Source organism: Candoia aspera, chromosome 3 (assembly GCF_035149785.1).
Source record: "Candoia aspera isolate rCanAsp1 chromosome 3, rCanAsp1.hap2, whole genome shotgun sequence".
Taxonomy (NCBI): domain Eukaryota; kingdom Metazoa; phylum Chordata; class Lepidosauria; order Squamata; family Boidae; genus Candoia; species Candoia aspera.
The window spans coordinates 184,878,672-184,897,626 of NC_086155.1; the positions used below are offsets into that span (position 1 = coordinate 184,878,672).

The 18,955-nt window shown below is 39.0% G+C and overlaps 1 protein-coding gene across 1 annotated transcript; it reads left to right on the forward strand.

Annotated features, from left to right (window-relative positions):
• The first annotated feature begins 1,284 nt into the window (after positions 1–1,284).
• Positions 1,285–18,747, forward strand: CIBAR1 (CBY1 interacting BAR domain containing 1). The gene is made up of 9 exons (XM_063299480.1): positions 1,285–1,386; positions 5,823–6,057; positions 9,680–9,748; positions 11,992–12,093; positions 12,498–12,503; positions 13,601–13,705; positions 14,561–14,674; positions 16,769–16,888; positions 17,508–18,747. Exons 1-9 carry the CDS (start codon positions 1,355–1,357, stop codon positions 17,601–17,603), a joined length of 879 nt encoding a protein of 292 aa, XP_063155550.1. The 5' UTR covers positions 1,285–1,354; the 3' UTR covers positions 17,604–18,747.
• The last annotated feature ends 208 nt before the right edge of the window (positions 18,748–18,955 follow it).

Consider the following 18,955-nt stretch of genomic DNA (forward strand, 5'->3'; position numbering starts at 1 on the left):
ACTACACAAAACTTGCTCTTAGGCTTTAAGTTATGAATTGAAATTATGAATTTTAAAAAAATAAAATGTCAGTCTACAATCTGGGAAACATAGGATGAAGTTCACCTCTCTGAGTAACTTGTAGCCAGTCACTGTCTCTCAGCCCAACCTACATCCATAAAGATGTTATTTTGGGGGAGAAAAAAATGGAGGAAGGAATGCTATGAGTTCGAGTCCTGGAAGAAAGGCAGGCAGAGATATAAGGCAAGCATGCCTTATAAAGGCATGGCATAAAGGCAGGCATATAAATAAACACAAGAATTACAGTTCCTAGCAGCTTCAGTCAGTACATTCAGGGTCTGCCCCTCACTGCTACGTTCATACCTCGGTAAGGCCACAAGACTGGTGAAACAGACCAGCATGTTCCTCTAGTTTTGCATCTTGTTTCTGATACTGTAACAAAAAAAAAACAAGATGTTTCCAGAAGTTCCCAAGCAGAGCATGAAGCTAATCACCTTCTCCTGCTGCTCATTTTTAATAAGGTGATTCAATTTTTATCATGACTAATAAACAATGATAGGATTCTCTGCTATTCATTCACTTAACCTCTCAAGTCTGTAAGGGGAGGGGGGGAGTAACGCCTCCAAGGAATAGTGAGGACTAGCAAAATTCCTCTGAAGTATCTTCTCTATTTGCTTCTGCACCTTTCAACTGGAAAACATTTAATTCCTGCCTAGCAAAAAGCTTGGCTACCCTAATCATGATCTCTTTTGCCACTCCTTCATTCACACGTCTACTGGGAAGCAGCAGTTCCTTCAGAACTGGGAAATAAATGACGCTTCTCTCTCGCCTTTCAACAGCGGGAGGGGGGTAGAGAGAAAAAGATTTATTCAGCCTTTATTCAGCCAACGAACTCTTGAACTCCCAGGAAAAAGATGAGATGTTTGGAATCAAGAGGGAAAATAATCCCGCCGTGTCTTCCTGGGAAAATTCCAAACTATAAGGCTGCAAAAATCCGGATCAGAGGGAAGTAGAGTTTTCCTATCACTTTACTGCCACCCGGCGAACCGGTGACTTAGTGCAGGGCAAATAGGCTACCTTATCCAGATATGCAAATAAGGTCTAATCAGGGAGAGAACTTGAAGTTGCACCACCGACTCTCCCAAAGATTGCTGGGAAGAGATAAAAAAAAAAAGCAATGGGGTGAATCGAACGCCTCCGATCGCCCGCTCTTTTGAGAGGCAAAGAGCAGCACCGTCAGCCGCCGGCTGGGTGGTGCCTGGTTTCCCGGGCAACCGTAGAGAAGCGGCGCGCACGCGCACGCCGTCCGCGCTCTCCTAACCGACAGCGGCAGCCGCGGCCGGTCGCAGCCGCCATGTTGATGCTGGGCCGGGGGCTGGATGCCAGGTAACGGCTCGCGGGGGGGGCGAGAGGTGCCCCCGGTCTGGGGAAGCCCGCCCGGGACTGCCGCTCCCTGATGTGGAGGTTGCTCGCCTCGGGATGGAGGGAAGCGTTCTCCGGGCACGGCGAGGGCCGATCCGTCGGGTTGGAGGAGAAGAGGGGGCTCGGGCTCGGCTACCGGAAGAAAAGGCCTGTCAGCTTAAGGGCAGCCTTTCTCATCTTGACGAGGGCATATGAGAGTAGTAGTCCAGCGCATGCAGAACGGGGGAGCTGTCCGCTTTAGGGTTTAGGCGGGGGAGCGCAGAAGATACGTCTCGGCATCCTCGTTCTGATCCTGAAGGAAGAGGAGTGACGCGGCCGAGGCTCTCAGAAATAGCGCTCGCTCCTCCTTTCCCGGCCCCCGGGTTCATCACCGGTGCGGCATTCCGCTCGGTGACTCGCCTTCTGGACCACGTCGCTGAGAGAAGTGGTCGTGTCCTCTCTCTCATGCTCACGCGGCATCTCTCCCTGGGCACAAAAGTCGTAGGGATTAATTTCTGCCCAATGAACTAAAAGCCTCCCTGCTCTGTCCCTCCCATATATTAAAAGAAGGCGAGGGAGAGGAGCCGTTTGCCTTTGCGACGGGATTACTTCAGTAAATCCCGGTTCACGGATAGTTGTGTTAATGCAACCTTCCTTAGACTGCAAGGAAATAAGGCAAGAGAAGGGGACTGTGTCCCTTGCCTTTTGCAAGCCACTACCGCAGAGAAGTACTATTTATTCACTATGACTCATCTGACTAATGGGTGGGTTGGTTTTCCTAAAAGTAGTTGTTTTCACATAGGTATAACGTCTTCATCATCTTTATTTTTTTATTTAAATTTATTATAGCCACCCACTCCCATAGACTCTGGGCAGCTTACAGGTACAAAGCAATAAAAACAGTTAAAAACATACAACCCTGCAGGCAGCCCAGACTAAAACAATCAAACAATAACAACCCATACCAAACCAGGGCCCCCACAAACACATCAACCCCAAGTCTGAGACCAAATCCTGGTCTTAAATGCTTTTCGGAACCCTAGGAAAATACGCAGTTAGGTCTTTAATCTTCTGTAGCAGAGTCTTCACTGAGCAGGGGGTTGGGCTATGTGGCCTCTGGCCTATTTCTACTTCTGCAATGATGTGTAAGGACAATCTTTGCTAGCACATCCAACACAAAATCTCAGGGGCTATTTTTATGATAACTATGGGTATTTTAGTATGAGAATTCAAACCATTTAATTCTTCCAAATACAGCTTTCCATTTATTAGCTACTTATCCTCTGATGGCAACATTTATCTTAGTCAGAAAGTGGAGACCACCTTGACCTTGGTGGTATATAAATTTATCATATTTATATAGTTGCCCATCTCACATAAAAGTGACTCTGGCTATACTGTAATAAATACTGTACTGTAATAAATTACTAAACTAATAAATACTGTAATATGTAAAATAAATTCAGTATTGTTGGACTTTGGTAATTTGGTCACTAGATAGCTAAAAAATACCCTCTATGAAATCATTAAACGTTATTTCCAAGTAAAAATGTATATGTACAGTATATATCATTATAAGCAGCCAGGTATTTAGCACTGACCTCTTTCTTTCCTTTTCTATGAGGTATTTCAATTGCTGAGGTGGTATAACAGCATCTTCTGTTCCTTAGTATGCTTCCACCTATCAGATTTGAATAGTATGAGAATGCTATTCTAAAATATTTTTCTGTTATCAGTTATTTTCACAGGTTTTACTAAGTAAGTCTTCAGTCTAAAATGCAGAAGGTACCCAGTTTTATATCAAGGCAATATAAATTTTATGTTGGAGTACAAACATAGGGACGCGGTGGCGCTGCGGGTTAAACCGCTGAGCTGTCGATCGGAAGGTCGGTGGTTTGAAACCGCGCGGCGGGGTGAGCTCCCGTTGCTCGTCCCAGCTCCTGGTCACCTAGCAGTTTGAAAACATGCAAATGTGAGTAGATCAATAGGTACCGCTTCGGCGGGAAGGTAACGGCGTTCCGAGTCGTCATGCTGGCCACATGACCCGGAAGTGTCTATGACAACGCCGGCTCCATGGCTTAGAAACAGAGATGAGCACCGCCCCCTAGAGTCGGATTCGACTGGACTTTACGTCAAGGGAAACCTTTACCTTTACTACAGACATAGTGCATGTAGACCTGGTGTGGGGAAAAAGCAGGTGTTTGAGTTTAACTAAGTTGGTCAGCCTAATCTATTATAGTCTACAGAAAAGCCTTTTTTAGCTTTTCATACCTCAGTAGGGTGAGGTGAAAGGTCCCCTGTGCAAGTACCAAGTCATGTCTGACCCTTTGGGGGGACGCCACTTTCACGACGTTTTCTTGGCAGACTATAGCGGGGTGGTTTGCCATTGCCTTCCCCAGTCGTCACCTTCCCCAGCAAGCTGGGTGCTCATTTTACCGACCTGGGAAGGATGGAAGGCTGAGTTCACCTTTCCATGTGATCCATGCAGTAAATTTTGAAGGAAAGGAAATTACACATTAGATTAATAACCACAAATGCTGACACAGACATCACGTATAAAAGTTGCATCAATCATATTTAGTAATATTTGTCTATAAAGATGGTTGTCTGATCATGTTCCCATAGTTATGACATTGAGTTTGGACAAAAATATCCTAATTAGTGGGAGATGGTATTTTAATACATCTTGCCGGACAATTCACTGTTGTTCTTGGTAAAACAAAAGAAAGATACGAACTTTTACATTTGATTTATCCTCTCATGAGAAATTGACATTTTGGTATTTTTATTTTAAATGGGTATAATATATAGATGTACTTTGACTGATTATGTGCCATCAAGTCAGTGTGGACTCTTAGCCATGAGAAAAAAAAAGATAGTGTTTGTGTGTGTGTGTGTGTTTGTGTGTTGGAAAACATAGGTCATAATGGAAAAATTACCATTAACCAACTATTAAATAACAATTGTTTTAACTTTTGAGATTTTACAGAAGGAATATAATTTATCCCAAAAGGCTGAATGTCAATATGAATATTTAATGTACTTATTATATCCTTTATTTTATCCCAGTGCCATTGTGGTCACTGAAACTCTTAAGACATTGACAGGATCAGATAAGGAGTTTATTTGATATTAAACCAACAGTGTATTATTACCATTATAATTACAAAAATAAATTTGGATAACAATTTGGAATAAAGAATTGAACTATCCTGTATTGCCTAATCAATAGCTTCAGACTTTAAAAAAAATGTTTAAATGACAGAAAAACGTGATTATTTCAGCAAAAAGGGGGTCTTTTGGAACTCTCAAAGAATGTTTTTAAAAGTTTGTCTCATATTCTATACACTGGTGATATAATATATTTGAATGAACCTTGGTACTTGTGTTATGATGTATCCACTTGTAATTCTCTATTGGTTAGATATTATGGTTAACAAGGTTCTTGGAAGGCAATTAAGTATTAAAAATGTTAATGTTAATATTTTGCTAAATCATGTCCTGAAAATCAGGAATCTTTCAATCTATGAAGAACTTTGGATATATTAAGCTTAGAATACTGCAAAAAAGGATTATATACACATTGGAGAGTACATGTGTTCCAGTTTCTAAAAAGTGGCTTAATGAAATTTGTCAACTCTCAGTCTTTGAATTAGCTCTACACTGAAGAAGATAAATTATTTATCTGAGTTTTATTCCATCTTTATTGTACAGCTCAAGGTGGCATATATAATGCTCCCACTTCCTATATATATGATTCTTTATGTAGGTTTAGGTTTAATTTATTGTTTAAAAATTGAATCATAACAACATTCAAAAGTGAAACATAGCTTTGGCACTTGAATGGAATTATGATTAATTCAATTATTACTATTAAATTATGCATTTCAGAAAGGATGCTCATATATCAGAGTCTAAAGGTTGGCTTAATGAGGTCTTTCAACTTTTCAATTAGCTTTGTACAGAAGGAGAGGTAGGACTGGACAATATGATTCCACATTGTCTTTTTATTCATTGTTCAAAAATTAAATTATGTTGATGAAATTGAAAAAAAGTTGTTTAATTTCAATAGCCTGTCTTTATTTTTTTTTCCTTTTAAATTTAGCATTGTGGTGTGTTTTTATAGTTTTGTTCAGCTGTTGCTATGTGTTTTAAGATTTTTTTGTTCTCTTTTTCTTGTCCTGTGTAGTTTAGTGTAGGGCTTTTTCTTTTATTATATAGTTTTGTGTGACATACATACAAAGAAACTCTCATACACATATATAGGTTAGATTTCCTATTTGGATTTAATGGACATTCAAGTGTAACAAATGTTTCTCCCTTCAATAATCTGTTGAGAGTTTGCCTGTATTGTTGAAGTTGTTTACAATTCTCAAGACTGTCCTTTGTCTTTATTATATTAACTCTTTTTTTTTAAATAGGGATAATCAGACCAGGCAAATACGGGAAGCTGTTTCAAATGTGGAAAAACATTTTGGTGAATTATGCCAAATATTTGCAGCATATGTACGAAAAACTGCCAGGCTACGAGACAAAGCAGACCTTTTAGTAAATGAGATACATGCTTATGCAGCTACAGAAACACCAAATTTAAAGCTTGGATTGAAAACATTTGCAGATGAGTTTTCCAAGCTTCAGGATTATCGCCAAGCAGAGGTATAAATTTACATTCATGCATTTTGCTGAAATTCATGTATTTTATTTATTTACTTACTTACTTACTTACTTACTTACTTTCTATCCTGCCTTTATTATTTTTATAAATAACTCAAGGCAGGGAACATACCTAATACTCCTTCCTCCTATTTTCTCCACAACAACCCTGTGAGGTGGGTTGGGCTGAGAGAGTGTGTGACTGGCCCAAGGTCACCCAGCCGGCTTCCATGCCTAAGGCAGGACAAGAACTCTCAGTCTCCTGGTTTCTAGCCCATTGTCTTAACCACTAGACCAAACTATGTTATGACCGTGATACTAAATGAATTGCATTTAGAGCCATTGAAATCTGAATCTGATACTGCACAAAGTAACTTACCCATTAACTTTATTTATTTATTTATTTCTCATATTTCTACACTGCCTATCTCACAAGTGACTCTGGGCAGTTTACAATTTAGTTAAAATAACAAGAGATTAAAAACAAAGACAAATACTTCATAAAAATATAAATATGAACTATAAAATATAGAAAAATATTTAAATTTCTATAAAGTATAAATTCCTCGGAGCCACATCACAGTGTGAACCACCCCCATGAATGGCTATCCCCCCTCCCACCCTGTGAGGTGGCAAAGCCAAGTTTTCACTCCCTTTCAGAAGGGCGGGAGATTGGGGGCCTGCCTCACCTCTGGGGGTAACGTGTTCCACAGGGTGGGGGCCACAACAGAGAAGGCCCTCTTCCTGGACCCTGCCAATCAACAATCTCTCATGGACAGGGTCTGTAGCATGCCCTCTCTGCCTGACCAGGTGGGACAGGTCGATGCAATGGGGGTGAGGTCGTCACTCAGGTAACCTAGACCCATGCCATGTAGGGCTTTAAAGGTGGTAACCAACACCTTGAATTGGACCCAGAAGCAAACTGGCACCCAATGCAGCTCTCACAGCAAAGGTGTTATATGCACCATCCTTGGGGCTCCTAAAACTGCTCACACAGCTGCATTCTGAACCAGCTGTAGCTTCCGGATGCTCTTCAAGGGTAGCCTCATGTAGAGCACATTGCAGTAGTTTATAAGGGAGATGACTAGGGTATGAGTGACCGACCAGAGGACCTCCTGCTCCAGGAAGGGGCATAGCTGGTGCACAACACGAAGTTGGGCAAAGGCTTCCCTGGCCACGGCTGCCACCTACTCTTCCAGCAGGAGTCGTGAGTACAGGAGAACCCCCAGGTTCCACACCGGATCTGTCTGGGGCAGTGGAACCCCATCCAGAACCAAAGATGGTAAATTCCTGGATACCAAGGAGCCCACAACCCACAGGGTTCAGCTAAAGCCTGTTGTTCCCCATCCAGACCCCTACAGCCTCCAGGCACTAAGAGAGGGTGGTCACAGCATCACTTAGGTCACCTGGGATGGAGATGTATAATTGGGTATCATCTGCATATTGATGATACCTCATCCCGTGGTGACGGATGATCTCAATCAGTGGTTTCATGTAGATGTTAAAAAAGAGCAGAGAGTACCAAACCCTGCAGCACCCTGCAGGCTGGATCTCTCGCTCCCTATCAACACCGATTGGGACCAGCCCTGGAGGAAGGAAGTGAACTCAGCGCAAAACCACATCACCCACCCCCAACTCCTGAGCCAACCCAAAAGGATACCATGGTCAATGGTATCGAAAGCTGCTGAAAGGTCAAGAAGAGCCAGGATGGATGCACTGCCCCCATCCTGTTCTGCCAGAGATCATCCAAAAGTGCAACCAATGCTGTTTCCATCCCATATCCAGACCTGAAGCCCGACTGAAAAGAGTCCAGATAATCTGTTTCATCCAGCTGCAACTCCACCACTTTCTCAACCACCCTCCCTAAAAAGGGGAGGTAGGAGACTGGACGAAAATTGTCCAGTACTGTGAGATCCAGCGATGGTTCCTTGAGGAGGGGGCACACCAGTGCCTCTTTAAAGGTTATCAAAAGCACTCCCTCCCTGAAGGATGAATTCACCATCACCTGGACTCACTCACATGTCACCTCCCAAGCTGCCTTAACCACCCAGGAGGGGCATGTATCTAATCGGCAAGTGGTGGCATTTACAGTCCGGAGGGCCCTGTCTACTTCCTCGGGCCCAACAGGATCAAACTGTTCCCAGATAACTGGGTAAGTACGTTCTCCAGGCATCTCCACAGGCCATGCCCCATGCTTGGCATTCAACTTGGTACGAATCTGAGCGATTTTATCCTCCAGATGCTTGGGAAACTCCTCTGCATGGCCCTGTACGTGGGTTACTGGACCCACCTTCCCCAATAGAGATCGGGTGATCTTAAACAGGGCCACTGGGCGGCATTCTGCGGATGCAGTAAGAGCGGAGAAATATTGACATTTTGCCACTCTTACCACCACAAGGTAGGCCTTAATAGCACCTCTAGCTTGTGTTCGGTCAGATTCGATCCTTGTCTTCCTCCAGCTGCACTCTGGACGTCTCTTAATCCTTCAGAACCCTCAGCTCCTCCGTAAACCACGGGGAGTGTCAAGTTTGATGGAACAAGAGAGGCCGCACAGGCACAATCCTGTCCAAGGCCCCTGCCGCCTCCCTATTCCAGGCAGCAGCCAGGGCCTCTGCTGGACCATGCAGCAGATCCTCAGGTATAGCCCCAAGTTCCCTTTGGAACCCCATTGGGTTCATCAGTTGCCGGGGGCGGACCAATTGAATGGGTCCTGCCTCCCTGCGGAGGGGGGCAGCATAAGAGAATCTCAAGGCCACCAGGGCATGATCTGACCATGACAACAGGGACAGATTTAACTCTCCCTTCAGATCACATTGCCATTGCTCTGACAAGAAAACCAAGTCCGGAGTGAGGCCACTGTCCCAAGTCGGGTCCCAAATAATCTGGTCCATGGTGGCCATGAATTCCCAAGCTGCCTCTGAGGCACGTCCCAGGGACAGTAGGTTGAAGTCCCCCAGAACCATAAGCCTGGGGAACTCAACCGACCTCAAGGCTGCCTCCAGCAGCAAAAGCAGGGAGGTTGCTACGCAGCAGGGAGGCTGGTACAATAGCAACAATCCAAACTGCTCTCAGGAACCCAACTTCAATAACAGGGTCTCACAACCAGCCACTTGTGGAGCAGCACCCCTGAAGGCCGCCTCCCCTGCCCTGGGATCTCGGCTGATGCCGTACCGTAAACCCAGCCAGGCAGATTTCTGAGAGGGCTGCCCCACTTCAGGGCCCAGCCAAGTCTCAATAATACATCCTTCCAATCTTTTGATCATTTCTGATGTAGTCCCTCTCTCATTTTCTCTGGAGTAAATTTTCAGAGGTCATAGAAAGTTGAGAGGGGAAGAGAATTAAAAACCTTTTTTCAGAATATTCAAAAGAAACCTTAGTAAGGGTTTATAGATTTCAGTTGCATTTGAATTTAATCTCTCACTTTAAAAGATGATAATGGAAAATGAATAATCAATTGTATTTTAAACTAAATAATGAGTATACTAATGAACACATCATTAGATTTCTTTTTTTCCGCTGTTACTGTTCTCCCTTGATTGTTTTCTATATTTCAGGTTCACTGAAAATAATGGGAATTTATGCAGTGAAAAATTCTAAAACAATTCCTCATTGCTTCTCTTTATAGGTAGAAAGACTTGAAGCCAAAGTTGTTGAACCTCTGAAATTTTATGGGACCATCATAAAACTTAAAAGAGTATGTGATAGACTTTGTTTTCATTTTCATGTTTTCTTTTTCTCTTAAGAACTTGGTGTTTCTAGTCTTTCTTAGTTCAAGTAATCAATTCTTGGAATCTGTAAAAAGGCCATGTAATAGAAGTAATTCTTCATACATGGATATTCAAAGCTGGCATCATCCAGCAAAGCTTTAAAACCCAAAACATTTATTTACACAGAAATCCATTTAACACAGGAAGTCTGTGTATATAAATAACCATAATTTCATTTGTTCATCCAAACCTGCATATAAATATACCAGAATATTAAATCCATTTCAAGCAAAGTTTTGATATCTTAATATTTACTATTATATACTATTGTGTGGTGATCTTGGGTAAAATAAATAATAGTTAACATAGACTTGCTAATTTGCTTGCATCACGATGAGTAAAAAGGCTCATTCATATTTTGACTTATTAAATCAAGACCTAATGGGATGCAATAAGTGCTTTCTTACAGAAATTGTTACAAGTTGCAACAGCTATCAATTTAGATTGCTTTAAAGTGGGATTAGGCAATGCCTATGAAATATATCTGTCAGTAGCTACTAATCTTGTAAAGCTGTAACAGTACCTTCTGGATCGGAAGCAACATGCCTCTAGATACTAGTAGCTGAGGTCCGATTATAGGAAATGGCTGTTGCCCTCAGCTTTGGAAAACAGGGTGCTGGAAAAATAGTCTTATCTGTATTATAAGTAATTATACACCAACTTTTAATTTAATTCTTCGGGTAATTCACATATTTCTTAAGAAAAAGATTGAAATATTTTTAAAATAATTGTAAATCAACAACTAACAAGGCAGCAAAAAAGCACTAATACAGTAACAAAGCTTATGAAAACTAAAAGATTAGGAAAAAAGGTATTTGCAATCAGATGTTAAGTAGACATGGATCCAAGGCTCTTACTGAATGCTGCTTCTAAGAAGGTATCTTTTCCTAATCTCATATAGTAGAAGCATTTGTATGGAGAAAGGTGATCCTTAAAAAATCTGATTGTATGCTGTAGGGGCTTTAAAAGTTAGGTTCTGAAACCACACTAAGAGCCACTGCAACTGATACAACATTGTACATTGTCAAGTCCCAAGTATTAACTTTATAGTTCTGTTCTGAACTGCAGTTTCCAAACCATCTCCAGAAAACAATGTCACATAGAATAGTCTTTTAATATGGCAGTATTAAAAGACAATTCTATGTGACATTGTTTTCTGGAGATCATTTCAGAGTTAGGTTTTACAGTACAAGCAAATTTGTAAACAATGAAACTTAGCTGATTTCTTTTTGAGAAGTGAAAATGCCTTCATTCCCACAATTAAAGCTCTTGTACATATGCAATGAACAGTTTGTTTCTGGGAATTTTAATTTCCTTTAAAATATTAAGATCTATTGGAGTTGCATGTCTCTCAATAGGGCGTTCCAAATTGCTATCCATGTTTAATAACTGATAAGATTTATTTTTCATGGCTAGTACTGCATATTGAAATCTTAAATAATGGCAATTTTAGAAGTAGAAATGTTCTATTTATTTAAAAAATTCTGCTTTTTGTGAGTTTAACATAAATTTTTATAAAAATGAGCATCCTTTTGTTTTTTTTTAAGTATAAACATTGCTGTTCAAAATATGGAAATCATTGTCTTTTAAACTATACATTCTCATTGCAGAAGATACTTACTTTCTGGTCTTTTCTGTATTATTATTGAGCCTTGTGTGGCTCAGAGCGGTAGGCGGCAGTATTGCAACCGAAATTCTCCCCACAACCTGAGTTCGATCCCAGTGGGAGTTGGTTTCTCAGGTAGCCAGCTCAGGTCAACTCAGCCTTCCATCCTTCCGAGGTCGGTAAAATGAGTACCCAGCTTGCTGGGGGAAAGGTATTTAAGACTGGGGAAGGCAATGGCAAACCATCCCGCTCTATAGTCTGCCAAGAAAACGTCGCAAAAGCGGTGTCCCTCAAGGAGTCAGTAAATGACTTGGGGACCTTTCTTTCTTTTCTTTCTTTCTGAATTAAACATGTAATAGTAAATATTAAATTGAGAATAAAACTAATTCTATTCTACCCTACAGCAATTCTAAAAAAATGGAAATATTTATAGCAATAATCTCTACTTCTGTTGTCTAATTTAATCAATAGCCTAAGCAAACATCCTGGATTTCCACAAAAACTTAAATGATCAGAAACTATTTAAATCTATAGTTTTTTAAAATGTCTATAATACGTTTGCAGGAGGATCTCAAAGCAACATTAACAGCTAAGAACAGAGAAGCAAAACAGTTATCTCAACTTGAAAGGACCCGTCAACGAAATCCGTCCGATCGACAGATTATTGTATCCTTTACACGCACATCTATTTAATAATTTATTTTTTTAATTTAAAATAGCTAAACTGTTGAAAAAGACTGTATATGTGAAAAATCTTTCAAGTGCAATTTCTTTTACATCCTGTTTTCCTAAAATACCTTTAGTTGACATGTAGCTACATTGGTTATTCAGCAATCAAAAAGTAATTACCTGCTTATGGAATTCTTGAGGGAAAGATGTAATCTTTTTCTTTGCTCCCTAATTTGTTATAGCTTCAAGATTTACTAAAAACCAAAACCCATCAATTATTGCTGTCTGATAAACTAGAAGCTCAGTGAATTGTTATACAGAAAGGATTGTTTAAATATCAGAAATATTGTGTAGTATTTTCTATAACTTGGAAAATTTTCCTTTCCTGTTAACACTTTCAGTCACAGGTAAGTCTTCCATCTGAAGTGAAGTAATAGCATAAAATTTATTGATAATTATGCTTTTTCATATTGATAACTAAGTTTATATCCTACCTTTCCACCAATACAGATAAAAATAAGTTATATACACTTACAGGCATTAAGATCAATGTCCTTTAAAGATCTCTTACTTTGAAAGGCAAAAAAATCAGGAGTCTGGTAGCATCTGTTGTGACTAGCATACTGTATTAAAATTCATAAGCTAGCTAGCTAGCTAGATTCTTTATTAAGGTTAATGACCAGTCCATAAAACTCATTGCTTTCATCATTTGGCTCTACCTGTGGATCCCTCTGCCAAATTCATTTTTTAATAGTAAATCTTGAGTTATATTTGTGTTCCCTCATGACATTTTTGAAATCACTAATATTCATGATCTCTCTGTAATATCCCTCACTTCTATCCTTCTTACTTAGATCATTCTGCCTTTTTTTACATCTTTTTCTTTAAAACAGCCATGATCTTTCAAACTAGCTCCATTTAAATAGACTGCCATAATCTCTTCATGACATTTTGGTTTTAAACTGTTGATATCTATGCTATCTGTGCAACTGCTTGTCTTCTGAATTTTCAGTTTATCCATTTTCAAAATTATCATTTAACGTAGAGCTTCCAGTCTCTGTTCTTAAGAGAACTCCAGGATGGATTCCCCTTTCAGCTAGTGTTTATATATGAAATAATAGATTAATTTGTATCAAAAGCAAACGATTAATTAAGGAATGGCAGCTTTTGCAATTGTGCTAATCCTGAATAAATGTGTGACAAATGTAGACAAAGCTACTCCACTTGATAGAAGTTTTGCAATTACTGCTCTGTCTATAGCATCTTTCACACTTACCCTAAAGATACCCTTCAGTTATCTTAAACAGCAGTGAAACATTATTAGATTTTATTACATAAATTTTGTAATATTTTCCAAATTGTGGGAAAATACATGTTAATTTTAGAGTATCCTATCTAAGGGCTACAGCTATAGCAGTTTGCTCTGTCAGGCAGCTTATCTAATCATTTTTAAATAGAACATTGGAAAACATCTATTTGAGGGAAAAATCCCTTTATTTTTAAGGCTGAAAGTGAATTACAGAGAGCCTCTCTGGATGCAACTCGAACAAGTCGGCAGTTGGAGGAAACAATTGACAATTTTGAAAAACAAAAAATAAAAGATATTAAGGTGGGTATGTAATTCTGGTATGAAGCAGCAAGGTAATGCAGATAGTGGGGTTAGTTGACTGTTTCTGAAATGGGAACAAGCAGGGTCTTAAGCCTCTCCACACATTCAATGAACCTGCAAATGAGTGAGCCAAGTTTGTTAGCCTCCTTCATGTGAGGCCCCTAGAAAGGACATAATTTGGTTCTGTTTTAAAATTACTGGTATGTTCAAGTTTAGTGTCCGAAAATAATTCAAACTGGGAGTTCTTTGATACTCCGTCATGTCAGAAGCACAGCTTAGCCTCAGCAAATTGCCACTCCTGTCAAAATATCTAGTTTACCCAGTGAAGAACAACTCTACCCAGATTTACTACTGAATTTGAACATGCTAGAATTAGAGTTCTAGTGCAATTAGAATTTGAGCAGATAATCATTAACATTAAAATTTACTAATTCTAAGGAACTGTCAGTTTCCTTAGTAAATAAATGAAATGGGAACACAATACTTATATTGAGAGAGATAATAGGACAAGACTGGGAATAGTGCTCAGGTGGTCCATGCTGTTACATTTCAAATGGGAAGCCTTCAAACAAAGTCTAGAATAATTTTTCCCAGTTGAAGTGAGAAAAGGCCAGGTATCTGGTCAACTGCTCAGGAACAAGTTGTGACTGCACTGACCTCCTCTAGGCAGATAAAAAACCTATACAAAGAGTTCTAATTATACAGGTACTGTTACATACAGTAAACTGAACATTCATCTTTTCAAGCATAGTGAATTCAGATTCTAGTTTTCATAGTGATGGCTATTATTGCCACACCTGTCAAAAAGCAAATAATAGAGAAATGTATGTATAATATTCTTACCTTTATTTTTAGAACATATTTTCAGAATTCATTACAATTGAAATGTTATTTCATGGAAAAGCCTTAGAGATTTACACTGCTGCATTCCAAAATATAAAAAACATTGATGAGAATGAAGACTTAGAGGTAAGAGACCAAATGTATCTTTGGTAAAGTTGTCAGTTGGTTTTGTAGCACATTTACAGTTTTATAAACTGTAGCTATTCCAACACAATGTTTAAATATTTTCTTAGATAATTGAAGATACTCAAAAATGCATATGCTTCTATTCAACATAAACAAAAATTTGTTTCAATGAATAATTAAATATGGAGTCTAGTTATTTTTTAGCAAGAGACAAACATTTTGATCAGTCACAAGATGTCTGTGAACTGCTGTGTCAGCCTCCCCAAGTTGGACTTCTTTTACTGTGGTGACACTATAATACCTACTAGTGGTTAAGGCTCCAGGATAAACCAGGAGACCGCGAGTTCTAGTCCTGCCTTAGGCATGAAAGCCGGCTGGGTGACCTTGGGCCAGTCACTCTCTCTCAGCCCAACTCACCTCATAGGGTTGTCGTCGTGGAGAAAATAGGAGGAGGGAGGAGTATTAGGTATGTTCCCTGCCTTGAGTTATTTATAAATAGTAATTATAATAAAGGCAGGATAGAAAATAAATATATTTTAAAGCAGACAGAAAGTTAGATTATGCAACAAAAAAGTTTCCCATTCTCATTTTGTGCATAAACCCAGATGCTGTTTACTTGAGAGTATCCTATCTTTTCAAAGCAGATTTGGTGATAGGAGCCAATGGATGGGAGGGAGATTTATACTTAGATAGTCCCTAAGTTACAACTGCAGTTGGGATCAGAATTGCTGACACTAAATGATGCAGTCACAAAGTGTGATGTCATGCGACCGCATTGCTTAGTGACGGCAGTGCAGGCAGTCCCAGTTGTTGTCAACCCCAGACTTGTGGGTCGTTAAGCAGGAAGCTGGGAAGCAGACAAGAGTCCCAGGTAAAGGGTGCGGGGGGGGGTGCTGCAGGGGGTGGGGGAGGGCCAGCACAGGCTGTGCATGAGTTGGGGGAGGGGGTGCTTCAGTCCAGTACGAGCTCAGGAAGGCCAGGGAAACAGAATGTGGAGTGCATGCGAATGCAGGGAGGTCAGGGAAAGAGGGTGCCGGATCTGTGCGTGTGAAGAAAGGCTAGGGGTGGGGGAAACTTACCACTTGACTTGGGATCTTTCCTGCCAGCTTCCCCATTGACTTTGCTTATGGGAAGCCAGCAGGGAAGGTTGCAAATGGCAATCATGTGACTGCAGGATACTGCAACTGGTTGTAAGTGCAAGCTGGTTGCCAAGCATTCAAATTTTGTTCACATGACTGCAGGGCTGCTGCATTGCCTGGAACTTCAAGGACCAGTTGAAAGTCCATTCATTGCCATCATAATGGTTGCTGAACAAATGGTCATAATTCAAGGACTACCTATATTCTATCATTCATTTTTCTCAAGAAAAGGAGTCAAATCTGAGGAAATATTTCAATATAGGGAAAAATTACAGTACTTATGGTATGATAGAGAATGAGTTGAAATAATTTTTGCTGGTTTTAAGTGTTAGCACTTCAGCTGCTAATACTTCAAAATATAGTTTTCTTTGCAGCATGAAAGGCAAGTAAATAAGCCATTTTACCTAATTTGAAGAAATTCTTCTGCATCTAAATGTTGGAATCTAACAACAAACCAGGCATAGGCAACAAAAATTCAACCAGAGCTACTTTTAATGATGTAAAACAGAGTAACTTTTGGAAAATAGATTTGTAGCTTTTCTCTTCAGTACTTGAGAAATAAAGGAAGCTTCAATTATTCAAGGTCTCCTGCTTGACCTGCACGACACTAAACGATATCCAGATTTTAGTCTTAACTTTCGGTGATGTGTCAGGTGACATTCCTACTTTCAGAAGAGATGAGGAGGTGGTATTAATCAGCTTCCTCCCTTTGCAGCCATTTACATCTTAGAATCCTTACTACTGAGATTTATACCAGTCTGTTCAGATGATCCTATTAACATGTGTTACACTGGAAATATTCCAAGAAATTATGTAGTGAATAATGTTTGTATCACTTAAATAAATATAGTACTTAGATTATCATTAGTGATTGTAATTTACCGAGAGACAATGTGCCTCAGAATTGCTGCATGCATTCCAAATCTCACTATCAACATTTAAGTTTTATTAACAGGTATTTCGGAGTTCACTTTACCCACCAGACCATCAGTCCCGTTTGGATATTGTTCGTGCAAATTCCAAATCTCCCCTTCAGAGAACTGGTTCTTCCAGAACTTGTGCTGGAATAGTTCAGGTAAAAAAAAAAACACCTTGAATATTTTTGTTACCAAGTTCTAGGAATGTTTTAATATAGCTTTTTTCAATTAGTCTATTATCTCTAACCAGAAATCTATTGCATATCAAATTATTTGAATGTCCGCTCAGGAAAAGTAATAGTTGAAAACAAATATATAAAACCTTCTATTTCTAAAAGTGAAAAACATACTCAGTTGTGTAGATCACTTATGAAAACCTTGTTAGGGATAGTGGTGGGACTTGTTTTTAAGGGGGGTTTGTATTTGATCAGTACTATTTTCAAATATCACTGAGGCAAGCATTTGTAATACAGCTGCATGTAAAATACAAGTTTTAGAGTAGAAGCAGATTTTTAAATCTTAAAAACTTACATGCTAATTTATTCTGGCATTTTATATGTATTTGTTCATTTGTGGGAAATTTGGCTGAAAATAGTCCCATTTGTAACCCATGAAACATACATGCCAGAAAGTTAGTTGATTTGTAGGATAGCCTGCCAACAGTGAACCCTTGCATGCATAAAAATATTCTTTATAAAAATAATGGTTTTTTTTCCTTCAATGAGTGCTTTTTTCAACTTCAGGACTTAATTAAGAGCTTACATTCTATGGTAGCAGATTTCTAGGAATCCCCTAAAGGAAGAGGAGGCAGAGGAAGAAGAGGAGGAAGAGGAGGAAGATGAAGAATTAGAAACCACTAAGGAGGAAAGATAGCTCTTGCGACAACAAAATATTCCTCAAATTAAAAATGTTAATTGTATTTATATTTCATGTTAAGACATCATAAGGACAGCCATTAAAATTACAGTAAAAAAGACGTTCATTATCTGACCACCTTATGATCTCTTAATAGTATAAAATGTCAAAAAAAAGTTGCTAAAACAGTAGATATTTTTAAAAGTTGTGTCAATTATGATAATCAACCATGAGGGATTCACCAAGTTTCCTTGTTTTTTTATGTTTTTCAGAATAGATGTTATTCCCATTGATTATCTGCTAACACAGGGGAGTGGAGTATATTTTCTTATTTATTAAACAATATAAGCAATCAACCCCTAGTAACCAAATAAAGTGACTTTCATAACTTGGTCAGATGTATTATAGAATCCAACAGCTGTCAAAAAAAATCTGTACACAATGCTATAGTCCTAAAAAACAAGTACCAGAAAGATCTTGATCATTAATCATTTCCAGCCTTATCTTCCAGCATGCTGTATGACTGGAGAGAGATCAGTGAAGCCTGAATGTAATTTTGTCTGCCCATCCTTAGCCAGACTCTTCCCCAGAATCTAGTCTTCAGGGTTTAACTGAATATGCATACTTGATTTGCAACAGAAGCAATGAGACTCAGTATTAGATGGTTTACTAAGCAACTTGAATCTTTTTGACAAAAGACTCTTCGGCATTTTGTGGTATGTAAGTTGTATTTTAGTCAAAATTCGAACATGAATTTAGAAGAAAACGATCTAAATTTTCTTCTCATTTCATAATCAGAATTTCTGCATTAACTATGTATTAGCAGCAATCCTTTTATTTTTAAGATTTCTATTATAGGTTATTACATATTTTGAAAATAAAATATATATTCTCACCTTAAGTATTTATAATCCTGTCTCAGTGATTCTGAAACTGAAGCCCATAGCACAATAATGATGTTTTCTAACTATACAAAACAGTTAAGTTTGAAACCAGAGAATTAAAAATAAGCATTTACCTCCCATCAACTGTAATGAAAATGCAGATGTACAAACACCTAAAATTGAACCATAATCTCTTTATCTCAGTAACTAAATATCAGTTTATACTATACTGCCAAGAATGTATTATCTTGTAATAAAATGATTGAGCTTGCAAATCAGTATTTGATAAACTACATATCCATACTGGGAAAAAAATATGTAACTTTTCTTTACTAGTTACACTTGAAAAACATTTCCCTGGCTCAGCTAATTAGGACAATAATATTGCAAGGATGTGTTGAAGGAATTGGAAATGCAGCATTTTCTACTAAAATGTAGAAATGAATGGCAGGTTTTCAATATTACTATTAGATTAGTTATCATAAC